The sequence below is a fragment of the Syngnathus scovelli genome, chromosome 1 (assembly GCF_024217435.2).
Source record: "Syngnathus scovelli strain Florida chromosome 1, RoL_Ssco_1.2, whole genome shotgun sequence".
In the NCBI taxonomy this organism is placed as follows: domain Eukaryota; kingdom Metazoa; phylum Chordata; class Actinopteri; order Syngnathiformes; family Syngnathidae; genus Syngnathus; species Syngnathus scovelli.
In genome coordinates, this window is record NC_090847.1 from 10,837,027 (window position 1) to 10,852,690 (window position 15,664).

At 42.0% G+C, this 15,664-nt stretch overlaps 1 protein-coding gene across 2 annotated transcripts; it reads left to right on the forward strand.

Annotated features, from left to right (window-relative positions):
* Positions 1 to 98: 98 nt before the first annotated feature.
* On the forward strand, positions 99 to 15,662 carry LOC125983082 (macrophage colony-stimulating factor 1 receptor 1). Of its 2 annotated transcripts, none has more exons than XM_049743974.2 (22): positions 99 to 345; positions 1,782 to 1,907; positions 3,073 to 3,360; positions 3,443 to 3,730; positions 3,808 to 3,944; positions 4,021 to 4,186; positions 4,264 to 4,465; positions 5,088 to 5,203; positions 5,289 to 5,400; positions 6,675 to 6,892; positions 7,168 to 7,259; positions 7,346 to 7,472; positions 7,673 to 7,777; positions 7,889 to 7,999; positions 8,085 to 8,238; positions 9,410 to 9,492; positions 9,580 to 9,683; positions 11,124 to 11,246; positions 11,326 to 11,437; positions 11,968 to 12,067; positions 14,010 to 14,121; positions 14,533 to 15,662. In XM_049743974.2, exons 2-22 carry the CDS (start codon positions 1,856 to 1,858, stop codon positions 14,734 to 14,736), a joined length of 3,006 nt encoding a protein of 1,001 aa, XP_049599931.1. In that variant the 5' UTR covers positions 99 to 345; positions 1,782 to 1,855; the 3' UTR covers positions 14,737 to 15,662. The 2 variants fall into 2 exon arrangements, with proteins under 2 accessions (XP_049599931.1, XP_049599936.1); XM_049743979.2 differs by having other exon boundaries at positions 104 to 345; positions 6,675 to 6,874.
* The last annotated feature ends 2 nt before the right edge of the window (positions 15,663 to 15,664 follow it).

Below are 15,664 nucleotides of genomic sequence, written 5' to 3' on the forward strand. Positions count from 1 at the left end.
TTTCCTGTTTAATGTCTCACTTCCCGCAGCGGTTCTGCAGAAAAGGAAGTGCTTTGTCGCACCTCCTTGTCTTGGGAGAATTTGGCCTTGATTTGGCACATTGGAGCTGGCTCATTAATTAGTTCAGCATAATGTGCTGCACAGCCTCCCTCCCTTACACACAAACACACACAGTCCCCTCCACCATCCACTTGACTGCCTCAAACATTTCATGTTTGCTGAGTGACATGAGTGGTGGAGACAGTGTGAAGAAGGCAGGAGGAGACTCTCGGGTCTGCTCCTGATGTTCAAACGGGGACACTAGCATTTTTGGCTTCTCCTCTGCCAGGCTGAACACAACCTCCGGTGAGAACTTTTCCTGTTTGATGTTACAATAGGTTTTCAACCTTGACCATTTCAACCTTTAGTTTGATCATCTTTAACAAATCACAAAGGGAAAAACTGCAGAAGTTTGTTAATGTCTATTGCTATCATTTGCTCAATGCCATACGTAAACCACATTGCATGACACTTTTTTCCTGTTTCTCATGTGCATCGCCAAGCTTGATATGCTGAAACGACACAGTTCTACAGCCTCAATGTGATGCACGTATAGCCCATTTGGAATACCACACTGAACCCCCCTCCTGTTAGGTTCAAACTGGAAGAATTATGAAAACACACCGCAATGGCTCTATTTATACTGTTTACGTCTTTTCGTTATATGTGTTTATTTGAACTGACTGACTGGGATGCAAAAACATCACGGTACTTAAATTTGAGTATTCGCCAATACCGACTACGAAATTTTGATCATGCGGTCACATCTCGCGATTGTGAAGACTACTATTCAAACTATTTTAATCAAATATTTTTCAAAATCACAGACTTGTTTTGAAGGGTTATATTTGAGGTTCAGTTCAGGGTGTAATCTGCGTACCGCCTGCTAGGATAGGGTCCAGCATGCCTGTGACCCTTGTGAGGATAAGCAGTTCGGATGATGAGTGAATGAATATTAATAATAATATTAATAGTATGCAAATATATGGCTGGCGGATCTGGTTCCAGCACCCACCGTGACTCTGAACAGGACAAGCGTTGTTGAAAATAAGTAGCGCATTTTTTCGGACTGTAAGCCGCTACTTTTTGCACAAGCTGTGAAACCCTGCGGCTTATAGTCCTGTGCGGCCTATCTATGGATTTTTTTATGATTTTTATAATATTGAATATTTCTACACATTCTCTTATGTATGGAAATTAAACATTAAAACGCCTGTGTTTTATAGTCTAGTGCGTCTTATATATGAACAAAACACGATTTTCCCCTAATTTTATCTGATGTGGCTTATATTTGGATGCAGTTTATAGTCCAGAAATGACGGTAATATATATGAATTAAGTTATGTTCTGATCATTTTTAGGTATATCTCTGTACCATACAGGTAGGTATACATCCTAAAATGAACCATCATTCAATCATGCAATGGGTCATGTTGCCCTATGAATATTTTTGGAATACCAAAGAAAGAAACGTAACAGGAAGGTTAGGGTACCAGACATCCTCAATAGTTAGGTTGTATGTTGCATTAACTTAGGATCACCTTATACAACATCTGATCTAAACCAAACCGGTAAATGTATTAATTCACTCTCCCTAATCGTTAGGAAGACTGTTGTGTGCAGTTGTTGATCCCTTTTGAAAATCAAAAACAAGCTGTGTAATGTGGTGAGAAAAGAGAAGGTAATGAGAATGACTCAAAGAGCTGCTTGTGATGTAGTTTCGTCTGTCGTGCTCGCTGCAGATTTCAAAAGGGTGTTGTGTTGTGTTGTACCCACACACATCAACTCTCAATCGCTGCTTTGGCGTCGATTCAGGATGCAGTCTCTCCTCAGTCTGCTGCTGGGATTTGTGATCTTCGTTGCCGCAGGTAAGGCAGGAAATCAAACAACTCAAGAGGTGTTTTACTTTGAAGCACTTTTAAAAAAATATACACAATTTTTTTTAATCTATTTATTTCATTTTTTTCTGATACTTACTCATGGTTGTTTTTGTTTCTGATGCTGTCCAATTAAGATGACTGTCTTTTAGTAGCATAATGAATTTCTCAAGGGGTTTCTCTTGTGATTAACTACTACCATTTTGGAGGCTCGTAAAAGAACGTATCTAGGATTCAGCTGCTTGACCTCTAATTGCAATTTCATGTTTTACCATCTCCACACAAATGGCTCTTTTGTGTTGTGTTAATTCTGACTGACTGAATTGGTTTCACTTTGCGGTGGATTACTGTATAACATTGATGGGGGGCCAGGCTTGGGGGTGGTAACGGAAGTTTCAATGAACAGCGTGCATGGGTGGGAAAGGCCCACAGGAAGAGTTAAGGCATAAATACTTATTGGCGTGTCTCTAACATCCATTGCTGGGAATGAGCCAAAGGGAAAATGTAGAATCTCAATTTTGCTTAAAGACTTAGAACACACCATAATTGAAACTTGTATAACCCTAACTGAAAGTGTACTCTCTACCTCATGTGAGGGAGTTGAAAGGTCACTAGATTTTCATTTGGAAGAGAAGACATGATCTCAACTTTAAGGGCCCTCAGCCCAAAATCAGAACGTCACTCTTACAGTACATTCCAGTTAACAAATGACGGTATTATCCCAAATAGATTCATCTGCTCTTCTGCTTAAATACTAGCTGCTGAATTCATGTGAATGCACTTGTTAAGGCCAGGACTGGAATGAATGAAACTTTCGTACATGAGGCAACATGAGGCAGTGACTGTTGAACAAACAATATTTGACAGTTGTTCACAGTGTGACCATGTGACGGCTGAAGTACGCAGCTTATTATGTACTAGCTCAAAATGTATTTTGCCTCTCAAAGACAAATGCTTCATTCTGAAATTACGCAAGAATGTGTTTAAAGCCAAATACTCAGAAGAAATGCGATTCGTATTTTTATTTTTTTCTTAGACATGAGCCGTTGTTCAGACAACTCTTTTTTTGTCTTGAGTTGACAAACAAAATAGTATGGCAAGCAGTTAAGTCAAAATCTCATTGGAAAGTTATATCATCATGGATCTTCTTCCTTAGCGGAGTGGAGGCGTCCAGTGATCAGGCTCAACTCAAAAGTGGTGTCAGGTCCTGAGGTGGTGGTCAAATCAGGCACCATACTGGATCTAAGATGCGAAGGTGATGCACCTGTGAACTTGCAACCAAGGCTGGCCAAACACAAACGTTACATGTCCAAGGGGAGAGGAAATGTCTCCATTTTAAAGGTGGAGCGTCTCTCAGCTGAATTCACTGGGACCTACAGGTGTTCTTACACAGGCGGGACCCAGCATCGTAATGTGACCTCATCAGTGCATGTGTTTGTAAAAGGTGAGCTCCGGCCATTTGCCTCACCACTTTACCTAGGTCAGTGTTGGTTATTGTTTCCAATCCTTTGCTCTCCCTAAACCAGATCCCAGCCGTGTCTTCTGGACCAGCAGCACCTTGCTGAGGGTTGTTAAAAAAGAGGGTGAGGTTTACTTGCTACCCTGCCTTCTGACTGATCCAAGTGCCACAGACATGAGTCTCCGCATGGACAACGGCACCAGCGTTCCCCCTGGGATGAACTTCACAGTATACCGCCACCGTGGTATTCTCATCCACAGCCTCCACCCCAGCTTCAACGCTGACTACGTATGCACAGCCAAGGTCAACGGGGTAGAGCGCACCTCCAAAGCCTTCTCCATTAACGTCATTCAGAGTGAGACCACTGTAGACCGCAACACTGTGGTGATAAGCGCAACATTGTCTGATCTAATTGTAAAACTGTATCTCCAGAGCTCCGCTTCCCTCCGTATGTGTTTTTGGAGAAAGATGAATACATACGAATTGTTGGGGAGGAACTCAAGATCTGTTGTACTACACACAATCCTAACTTCAACTACAATGTCACCTGGATATACACCACCAAATCAGTTAGTGCGACCCATAGGAGGGATTTCTCTCATATTTACAAAAATCATGAATTCTGCTTTATCTTGTTGTCTTCAGAAACCCACCATAGAAGAGAAGGTTCGCTCCAGTGGAGAAAACCGTCTGGACATACAAAGCATTCTAACCATCCATGCCGTGGACCTTGCAGACACGAGCAACATTTCCTGCATCGGCACTAATGAAGCAGGGGTGAACAGTTCGACGACATACTTGCTGGTTGTAGGTAAGAAAAGTCACTCCTGGCATGGCTCGGGCAAAAGGATGCGTTCAGGACCTAATTCTCTGGAGTCACCTACGCAGAAAAGCCATACATCCGACTGTTGCCCCAGCTCTCCCCAAAGCTGGCCCACAAGGGTCTTGCAATTGAGGTGAATGAGGGAGAAGATTTGGAGCTCACGGTGCTCATTGAGGCGTACCCTCATATTGTGGAACACAGCTGGCAAACGCCAACATCTTCCAGTACGTCCACACAGGAGAACAAGCTCATTCGGTATAACAACAGGTAAAAATTTAATCTAATATTTTATAAATACATTGGGTAGAGGAGAAGCACTATGAGCAATAGGACCTGAGTACCGTTACAGTAATTTACCTCAGAGAGAGTGTACTGTATAAAAATGTAGCTGAGTGAAAAATCAATTCAAGGTCTTTGCTTTCAAACACTTGTTTTGTGCTGCAACGGCATGCTGAAAAATCAATGCTACTTTGTCTACCAACTTGTCTTATGTCTACAAAGCCATGAAATATAGGCGCTTCAAACTTCCAGTGGCAGGAATACAATACGGTATATCGCACCTGGTTGTTGTGGGGGATTTCCATGACAAGAGGAGCTAGCTTTTTGCTGGTGGATTATTTATTTATTTATTTATTTATTTATTTATTTATTTATTTATTTATTTATTCATGTTCCTTTATAACAGGTGAAGTAGTACATATCCAGTCTTTCTTTCTTTTACACATTTACAAGTATCTGCACTTTACTTTGAGTTCAGAGAGTGGATACTTTTGAAACCCCCAGGTAATGAGACTGCTGCAACAAGGAAGTTCTTTACGGTACACTGATGTTGAAGGGCACAAGTTCCGAAGTAGGTGAAATTAAATTCCTCTTCCTTTTTCCCTATCAGATACCACGCTACATTGCAACTAAAGAGAATGAATGCACAGGAGCAAGGCCAGTACACCTTCAATGCTAGGAGCGACTTGGCCAACGCCTCCATCACATTCCAAGTCCAGATGTATCGTAAGTGATGTGCATCTTTTCTTCATCTCCCCGGCCCCGATTTTGTGCTTTATGTTGATCGCCAGTGTTTTCTTCTCAATGGCAGAGAGACCGGTCGCCATGGTGAGATGGGAAAATGTGACCACTCTGACGTGCACGTCCTTTGGTTATCCTGCCCCTAGAATCATCTGGTACCAATGTTTTGGAATACGCCCAACGTGAGTGGTTTTGCCGAATGAAAAATTAAGCATTCTTATTCAAATGAGTGACACAAAAAGTATTCTTTACTTTACTATGCAACATCCGTCTGATTTAGCTTTATAGGTTGTAGTACTATGAACAGAGTCCTGGGTACTTTTACTCCTAAATACGTGAACTTGGCAAACAGGCGATCCATCCATCCTTTCACTGTACTGCTTGTCCCCACGGGGGTCGTGATAGGTCTCAGCAGTAGGTCGGGCAGTAGGCGGGGCACACAGTTTCCAGGCGGGGAGGAAACTGGAGTACCCAGATGAAACCCATGCAGGCACAGGGAGAACATGCATACCCCACATTGGAAGGCCAGAGCCAGAATCAAACCCCGCACCTCTGAACTGTGAGGCGTTGTGCGAACCAGTCCAGTCTGCATCCACTGTTTTTAGAGACTATTTTTCCATAAATCTCTAACATTTGCGCACAATCGTACACATTCCTGGTATGACCACTACCTAATTGGACAACACCACAGATGTAATATTCAATGACACAACAAAAGAGAGAGACGAAAAACAATGTAATTCTTGTACAGTTATAGAAAACTTGATTTGCACAAATGAACTTTTATCATTTAAAATGCCAAGATGTAATAGTGTCGCAGCACATTTTCACTATATTGCATATTGAATAATATCTATTTTAGTAACATCTTAACACATTTCAACGATGTTGCATATTCAATTATATCTATTTTAGTAACTATAATTATTATATATTTCTATTAGTTTTCCATAATGGAAAGGTTTGATATGGGTTAATGGTACAGATACCACGTACTATGGGCAAATATGTGGTTGTAATGAACACCACAAGCTAATCTGAAAGGATGGACTTTGGACATTACAGTAACAATTGAGTTTTACTATGGACAAAAAGAAAAGAAAAGAAAAGAAAAGAAAAAAGGTTGGAAGAATGCTGGTCTCTGACTACTGTCGAAGTGCCAGATGAAAACTCATACATCTGAAGTGTTTCTTCTGTTCAGGGTCACATGAGGGATGGAGCTTATCCCAGTAGGCTCAGTTAGAAATTGAGCAGGAATTGATTTCATGCCAGAAGAAAACCGATTATGTGACCATTTACAGGAACCACTCAAGTGTCTCCGTTGTAATTTTTCTGGTATCAGGAAAAAAAATTATGCCAGTTCTCAACTACACTTCTCTCCATTACAGAGCATTTTGTTCAAAATTCTGTAAACTACTGCTATATTCTAAATGTTGACCTGTTTGCATTGAGCCAGGTGCAACGAAAACAATACCGGGCTGCAGATGGCCACCCTCCTACAAGCTCAAACAGTGGAGCTTCAGAGAGGGGAGTACGGGGCGGTGGCGGTGGAGAGTGTTCTGACCGTGGGACCATCCAGCCGAAGGATGACAGTCGAGTGTGTGGCCTTTAACCTCGTTGGAGTCAGCAGCGACACATTTGCCATGGAAGTTTCTGGTGCATATCCAATCAGAAGTGTCGTTTTGAGCTTGTGATTTTTTTTTTTTTTTTTTTTTTTGCTGAGTCACAGGGTCGTGACTTAAACCACATTTGATGTTCTGCATGAAAATTTCTGTTTTCCTCACAGTCAGCTGCTTACTTTGGTGCTTAATGTCATCTACAACACCAATGACCCATTCTCACAGCTAATGCAAATTTAAGCACATTTTCTACAGTTACATATTCAAAGAAGTGGCTTTTGTAACACATTGAACACGCCATGATTAATTGATCTTTCTCTTGTTATGTAGACAAACTTTTCACCTCCACCTTGACCGGATCAGCAGGCATTCTGTCCATCCTCCTTCTGCTTCTGGTTTTTCTGTTATACAAATATAAGCAGGTAAAGCTCAAATGACAGTGTGGTGGCTGTTTAAAGGCAAACTTGACTTGCTTTGAATTTACTCTATCCCTTCTTCCCTTGATTAGAAACCCAGGTATGAGATCCATTGGAAGATCATTGAGGCAAGAGATGGAAACAACTACACATTTATTGACCCCACACAACTGCCCTACAATGATAAATGGGAGTTCCCACGGGACAAACTGAAGTTAGGTTAGTAGCATGTTTTATATGAAATAGTTACACCTGCAGACTATAATGAGATACAAAACCAGAGCTGTATTAAAAAAAAGAATCTGCCTTGACCAAGATAGTAATGGCCAAGTTTAATTTTCACTCTCATTCAAACTTTCAGCCATGAATAAAATGATGAAAGTTGTTTCAAAGTCATGAAGTCAGGTACAACTTTGCAGGAAAAATCTTGGGTGCCGGAGCTTTTGGAAAAGTTGTGGAGGCCACAGCCATCGGTCTGGGAGAGCAAGACAATGTGATGCGTGTGGCTGTGAAAATGTTAAAAGGTTTGGCCGTGATCTGTTGTCACAGAAAATGTGATAGACATAATACTTATTTGCACGCAACGGAGTCAGTGAGGGCAGACTGATGTCAATATGTTGTGTTACTCTTTAAAGCCAGCGCTCATTCTGACGAGAGAGAAGCTCTGATGTCAGAGCTGAAGATCCTGAGTCACTTGGGACATCACAAGAACATTGTCAATCTACTGGGGGCCTGCACCTATGGAGGTAACATGATTTGCAAGCCTACTGTGAGCAGATCCAGTATGTGTTTTAGCTGCAATGGTCTTACTGTGGCGTGGTTCCTCTTCAGGACCCGTGCTTGTAATCACAGAGTACTGCAGCCTCGGGGACCTATTGAACTTCCTCCGCCAGAAGGCTGAAACTTTTATGAGCTTTGTTATCAACTTAACGGAGAACGCTAACGACTATAAAAACATCTGCAATCAGAAAAAATTCATAAGAAGGTAAGCCACCAAGAACATTGGCAACGACTTTTTTGTGCTAGCGTGTTTTTTCCCCCTGGAATTTCTTGATTTACTTCTACATTGCAAATATGCATGTGTTGTGCTTGTTGACATAATTCCCCAATGGCACTAAGTGCAGTGTGTTGTTCATGATGGGATGGTTCATACAAGTCTGTTTAATTTGCTGTTTTCGCAAAGTGATCTTCAGTCGTCTTTTGCAACACACACTGTTGACCTCTATGTCTGTTCGTAGCTGTAATTGAATGTATCAAACATGGCAGATAACATTATTCCCAAGAGGCCAGAATTTTCTAAGGCTGCCTGGATCGCAGAGACGAAGGCTCAATCTGCCTATCTCTTGGGATGACTGATGACGATAAACGCTACCACCACATTGTTTTAGGACTAGGGCAAAAGGGGTTGGTTTCATCACGTGGCCTCTTGCCGAGTTCAAGTATGCGGCGTTCTCGGCTCATCTCCTCAAGCCCTTCGAGCTGTCACGGTCAGAGCGTGTTAGACAGCGTTTTGCTCCCAAGTTCTGGGTGACACTAACCTGGCAAGCCAAACCCACTGCTGCACCAGCGATTGGTCTGGTGAGAGAGCCCGTTCATCGGGGCACAGCTAATGAATCCATTTGTTTACTTATGTTACGTATCTTTCATGCATAACATCAAGTCCATCCTCACAACATTCAAAATGGCACGTGAGGGAGGCAGTAATTCGTTCAATTCGGTATTTTGAATAACTATAGCGTCATTGAAACCCCATTGGCCGAAAGGCCTGGAAGCATTTACTTGAAAAGATGTGGATTTTTTTTCCTCGCTGTCACGTGCGCTCTTCGCCGATTGGTTTCTTTGAACTGTCCGTTTGCTCAGGTTTGCCCAGCATCAGAAATACATATCAATGCGACTCCCCACCAGACGGAATTGCTGGTACAGCCTTGGTCTGGCTTGCCAGGCTTGGGCGACAGTAATTCTTCTGAACTCGTCAAAATGATGCTAAGTATAAATTGCACATAAGTGAGCAGAGTCGATGCTTGTCTATGAGGCCTGATGTGACGTGAGATTGATTGATGACCTGACCAACGCATTCCCTGTTACTCACTCCAGCTCTTCCCAAGTTGTTTTAGCTCACGTTCCACAAAAGTATGCTTGTGACTTTCACCCTCCAGTGACAGTGGGATCTCTAGTGAGTCGTCGAGCAGCTACTTGGAGATGAGACCGTGTCAGCTGCCAAACAGCGAACCATTACAAAGTAACATTGTCACTTATTTTAGGAGCATTTTTTTCTTAAACGCACAGTGCTTCATTGTCTTGCTAACATGATGGGACTTGTGCCTAGATGCAGCGTGCAAGGAAAATGGAGAATGGCCGTTGGACTTGGATGACATGTTGAGGTTTTCCTATCAAGTGGTTCAAGGCTTGGACTTTTTGGCTGCTAAAAATGTGAGTATTTTTTGTTCATGATCTAGCTGTGCAAAGTGTTATCTGATTAATTTGATATTTTAAAGGGGGCAAAGGTCCGCCCCATTGTCAAAGTTTCGGTGATTGATGCTTTCCTGTGTGGAGTTTGCATGTTCTCGGTTCTGTGAGTTTTCTCTGAGCACTGTTTTCCCTCTATACTACAAAAAACATACATTACGTGAATTAATGACAAGTGTGAGTGTACATTGGCAATTGATGAGCGACCAGTCAAAGTTGTACCCTGCATTTTGGCCACCGAGGCGATTGACTCCAGCTCACCTGTGACAACGGTGGAAAATCAGTCAATTCTCATGTCTTTGTGATGGGTACTAACCAATTTATCTGAATTTTATATGAATTTGTGTAAGCAGGTTATACTTAGGACTGGCTGCCAGTCCTTCAGAGGCTTGATATGGAACTAGAATCGATTAGCAATTCTGGTACCATTGGCAATTGTGTTTATTGGCAAGATTCCTTATCCATTCTCATGCAACAATTCTCATTCACTGAGGGAAAGAATTTACGGGTATAAAAGGATTTGTTTGATACAGCTCTGTAAGCCATTATGCACTCATAATTTGTACTGGCCCGCAACCCTCGTGGGGATATAAGTGGTTCAGATAATGGATGGACGGATGGACCAATGGACAGATGGATCATTTGTACTGAATCCTTTGGAAGAAATACATTCATAGTAGGCTACTTACTTCTCAAAGTATGTCAATTCTTACTTAAGACATCATAGTCCTTTAGGAAATTGTGCCGAAGGTCCAGACAATGAAATATTCGGGGTTCCTTGGCCAATTTTTAAACATGAAATATTCGGAGTTCCTAGGCCAGTTTTTAAACATTGAGTCTGAGTCAAAATTCTTTCTCACTGTGAGCTTCTTTTGCCTTCAACCACGACCTAAAGCAAATTCAGCAAAGACTTGTGGTAACATATTTGACCTGGTTTTTCAAAAAAGCTTCCAAACGATGATAGACGCCCACTAACTACCACCACAAAAGACAGTCGAGGGAGCTTCCCTAGGTGCATATCTAAGAGGTGAGAGGTGAGCCTTGCTTGCAGTGCAACCAGCACCCAACCATCTTGTGATGAGCACTTCCCAGCACTTTTTTCCCCTCATAGTTCTTCTATCATGCGTGACATGACACTATCCAATTAGAACGAGGCACTTTAAGCGGCCTCGCCAGTAGCTGAGCTATTGGTTCTTTTTTCCCCCCTACCGCCTCCTGCCAGGTTTCCCATTCGCTGCATCGGCCCGAATCAAACCCAAGATTGAAGTGCTTCATGAGGCTGCGTTGTTTTTTTGTTTTGTTTTTTTCTTAAGCAGAATCATTAGGAAACAGGTTTAACAGGGAATCTGTGATATAACAGGGACTGTTGTCTTATCATTCAATGCGAATTCTGCTTTCTTTCAGTGCATTCACAGAGACGTGGCTGCTCGAAACGTTCTCCTGACAGACCGTAGAGTAGCCAAGATTTGTGACTTTGGCCTGGCCCGAGACATCATGAACGACTCCAACTACGTGGTGAAGGGCAACGTAAGCATACATTTGTCAACCGTATTGCAAGCGGCTAGTGGCACTTGTTTCATGGACTGTCGGTCATGTCTATTTGAAGGCACGTTTGCCAGTGAAGTGGATGGCTCCAGAGAGCATTTTTGACTGCGTATACACTGTCCAAAGTGACGTCTGGTCCTATGGAATCCTCCTGTGGGAGATCTTTTCTCTGGGTGAGAAGACATACACATGGAAAGACACACACACACATACAGGAGGTAGTCTCCACACACCCAACTTCAGGTGATATACAGATCAGGACCATACTCAAGCCCCTCACTCGTGCAGAAGTGCGATTCCCAAATATCGCCATTCATTATGGTATGTAATTATGAAAGTCATTGTCTTGATAAATAGTCACAGAGAACACTGTCCAGCTTCAAGATAGTACTAACATTAGGACTGTGCACAAGCCAACGTTAGCCACAGTTCCATGACTTGTTTGCAACTACCACTACCACTAACTTACTTTTTAAACATACAACTAATTCAAAATCAGAAGTGGTGATAAACATACCCATTGCGCAGAGGTTTAGCCAATGCCGCATCATTATGAATCCTTGCAGCTCATTGAGGCCCCTTTGCTCTGCTTCTGTTTGCTAGTCAACACCCAGTTGTTCGGAAACCAGGGATGAGCATTTGTTTGTTTTTCGGAGATGGATATTTTGTGGTGTTGCTTTCTCATGTGTTTCTGCTCCATTAGGCAAGAGCCCTTACCCCAGCATGGCTGTGGACTCCAGGTTCTACAAGATGGTGAAGCGAGGCTACCAGATGAGTCAGCCAGACTTTGCCCCTCCCGAGATGTAAGCTTTACCATCTTTCTGAACACCTACCATTGGCTGCCAAAGGAACCCTTGATTGGGCCTGTACAATGGGTGCTTATGTTAAACCCGGGTTAGGGTTATGACAAAGAAGTAATATGAGAGTAGATATTTTTTGACTTCTCCAAAACAAATTGATAAAATAAAAAATGCAAACTATCTGCCTGGTCAATATACCATATATACCATATAAAGTGAGTCTTTGAGTAATAAACGGGGCATCCTCAGTGGGTCATTCTTTTAATGATGAATGGAGGTGGACTATGGCAAACAAGTTTTGATATTAAATGATCAGGAACAGATGATGGATGATAGACTTTTGTGTGGCTAGATAGACTGATTAAAGATGACAAAGTATTAGGATGATTGGTGGACAGACTGTGAGCTAAAGCAGATATCGGAAAATACATTGGTTTTCCTTTCATGATGGTGTGTGTGTGTGTGTTTGTGTGTGTTTGAGTGTGTACTTAATTGTTGCGGCTGTCACGCCACCCTGGAATAATTGTTCTGTGGAAATGTACACAGTGAATGTGAGTCAGTTCCAAATGATCTGTTGTTTGTGTGTGAGTCAGGCCTCAGTTCTGCCTGTTAGCCACATGATCGCCATGCTGGTAAGCCATGGAACTGCTATTTCACGGCAGCAAAAAACAGACTGAGGCAGGGAACAAGTCTCTCTTATCCAAGTATGTAGACACTTAGCTTTAACCCTTACATGCTTCACTTAGTAATTCAAATTTGACTCATAGTGACATTTTGGCAGCAATAAAATACAGTAAATGTCATTCTTTCACCCTTAATTTAAAAATCAAAATAGTTCTTAAAATATCATGCATTCTTTTGAACAAGTGCTAGGAAGTTTGTGTAACCTGTCAAATTTGACCCGTCTCTACTAAAAATGCATCGTAGATTTATTCAGTGCGTTAAAATGGTGGTTTCCCTACCACATTTGTAAGGGTTACTGTGAGAACAAGTCCCTGTTTTTTGAAAGGTCATGGGGGAATATTGAAGCAGCAAAAAAGTGAAACAGCAGAAGAAGAAGAAGAATATATTCTAACAGACGCGTCAAATCCAGGTTGAGGAAGTAGAAGCCATGCAAACAAAAGCGACACAGGTGCGAGATCTGCACCTACAAAAAGTTGCTTCAAGTTTTATCTTGAATTCTGTTGGGGTTTTTTACGATCTTCTTTATTCAATGGTGTCGTGTGTAAAGGATTCAACAGGGGACAATTTGTATTCAGAAAAGCAGGCTTTTATTAACAACTTAAGGAAATAGCAAGCCTCCATCACTGCTCTGCAACACTCTGGCAAGTTGGGGTAACATTGTGGCAACGTTCCGTCAAAAGTCAGGCCTTTAAAACAAAAACATATTCGTATTGTAGGTATTTGATCACACTTTCTTTGTCCCAATGGTGGCTTATTAAGACGTCGTAAATTTAGGCTGCCATAAAATAAGTCACCATGCTGCCCAAGAGCGAGTGGTAAAACTGTTATTTTACTGTATGCTTTCATTTTGAAGGTCTGACTGTTGAAAGGATGTGCTATGCGAATGTAGCCTGAGGCTGATAGGGTTACAACCTTGAGTTGGCAACAAAAGCTTGCATTGTGATTGAACCCTTGTGCCTTGCCTTTGGTTGAGCTCATTTTACTCATCGTTCATTTGTATGAACTTGCATCGATTACAAATTGAACTGATATTTCAAATGTGGGAGAAAGGTTGGAGAACGAAATGTACAAAAGTGAATTGTGCAAAAACTAGGGCATACAAAAATCAAGGTGCCATGGTAAAATTCATAGTTTGTAGCCTGGGTTTGAAATATGTTGTTTCTTTTGTGACATCAGTCCTGGAACCTTTCTGACACACCTAGTATGTGCACATGGGAAAAAGTCAAAATTAAAAATCTTTCTGTCAACTCTATTGCTGCAGCTATGATATTATGAAGATGTGCTGGAATCTGGAGCCCACCAAGCGCCCCACTTTCAGCAAGATCAGTCAGATGATACAAAGACAGCTTGGTGAACAAGCAGAACAAGAACAGGTGAGCTGAACATCTATTTTGCCACACAGTTCTGAGGTCGGGTGTTCACATCTGGGTTCCGGCCTGTGTGGAATTTGTATGTTCTTCCCATGCTTTTGTGAGTCTTCTTCCTATATTCCCGAAATGTACAGTTTATTGTCAACTCCGAATTATCCAAATGTGCAAATGTGAGTGTGAATCCTTGTGGCCTTTGAATGGCTGGCGAACAGTCTAGGGTGTAGCAGTTAAGTGCTGGATAAGTGGTATTTAAAAAAAGAAACGAATAGATGGAGATTTAATCAAGTGTGCTGTCAAACAGATCCAATTATATGCCTTTCTTCTACATAATGCCTTATGGACTTACAGCACATTAGAAAAAAAAAAGTCATGGTTTCTTTGAAATTGACCACTGAAATTGTATGTACCCCACAGCTAATTTACCAGAATGTGAATCAGCAAGAGCAGCAACAGCGGCAGCAGCAACAGCAGCCTGAGCCGCGGCAGCAGGTCACAGAGGCTGAATTGAGCGAGGAATGTGACCCGCCAAAGTGCTGCGATGGCCACTGTGAGCAGTCTTGTGACCTCGAGGAGGAGGAGCAGCCTTTGATGAAGACCAACAACTATCAGTTTTGTTGAAAATGCTTGACGAACGGAGGAAAACGGCATCTGTGACTTCCGCCCTTATCTACAAAAACATCAAACTTCTAGGCATGACTGCAGGAAACAAGATTTAATGCTTCCTCACGGACTGTTTTAGCGCTAGCCATGTAGCAATCGCCCAACTCCCATCCAGAGATGTTTATAAAAATGGTATTGTACACCCCGGTATATTTTCCCTCAGGAGTGAACGTTTATCTATTTTTGTTTGATTCCGCGACGACTTTGCGTAGACAGCCGAAAGCTAACAAACGACAACTGTGTAAGTAGTGCTGTAGAGACAAGCTCGGTTTTCTTCTCTAATCACTTTGATTGACCTGCCTGTTTTTTTTCTACTGTGGGCCAAATGGACTATGAAGGAGGCAAAGAATGACGCCGTTGTTTTTGCCCTCCACGCTTTGGTCATAGTCGGAGCTCTTGTGACACCATTACAGTCACCGTGGCTTGTTGGCACCATGTGATCGTCCCACTCATCAAATCCATTCTCCACAGGTTCAGAAGCGTATAGGTTCGACGCGATACATCTGAACTGCAATGGCCCCCAATGGATACAAGAGATGAATGCTGTTTTACGTTTGACATTGTGAATGTTTTTTGAGTGATTTTCAGAGTTTTCCATGCCTTTTCATTCTATATAATCTTGACTTTTGACCACATGTAGCAGTCAGCCTACACTGCCAACCCTATGAAGTAACATATAAGCTGTGAGAGATGTGCCACATGTGGCATTTCAAAATTGCTTGCATCCAAATGAGTGAGATTTCTTTTTATATAAATATATATAACTCCTGATGTATATCAAGAAGTAGCTTTATTTTAGCATTTAGCAGCGGTTGTGGATATTGTAGTTATGCACAGTTAGATGTGAGACAATTGTCAATTATAATAAAAGCTTTACAATGAAACT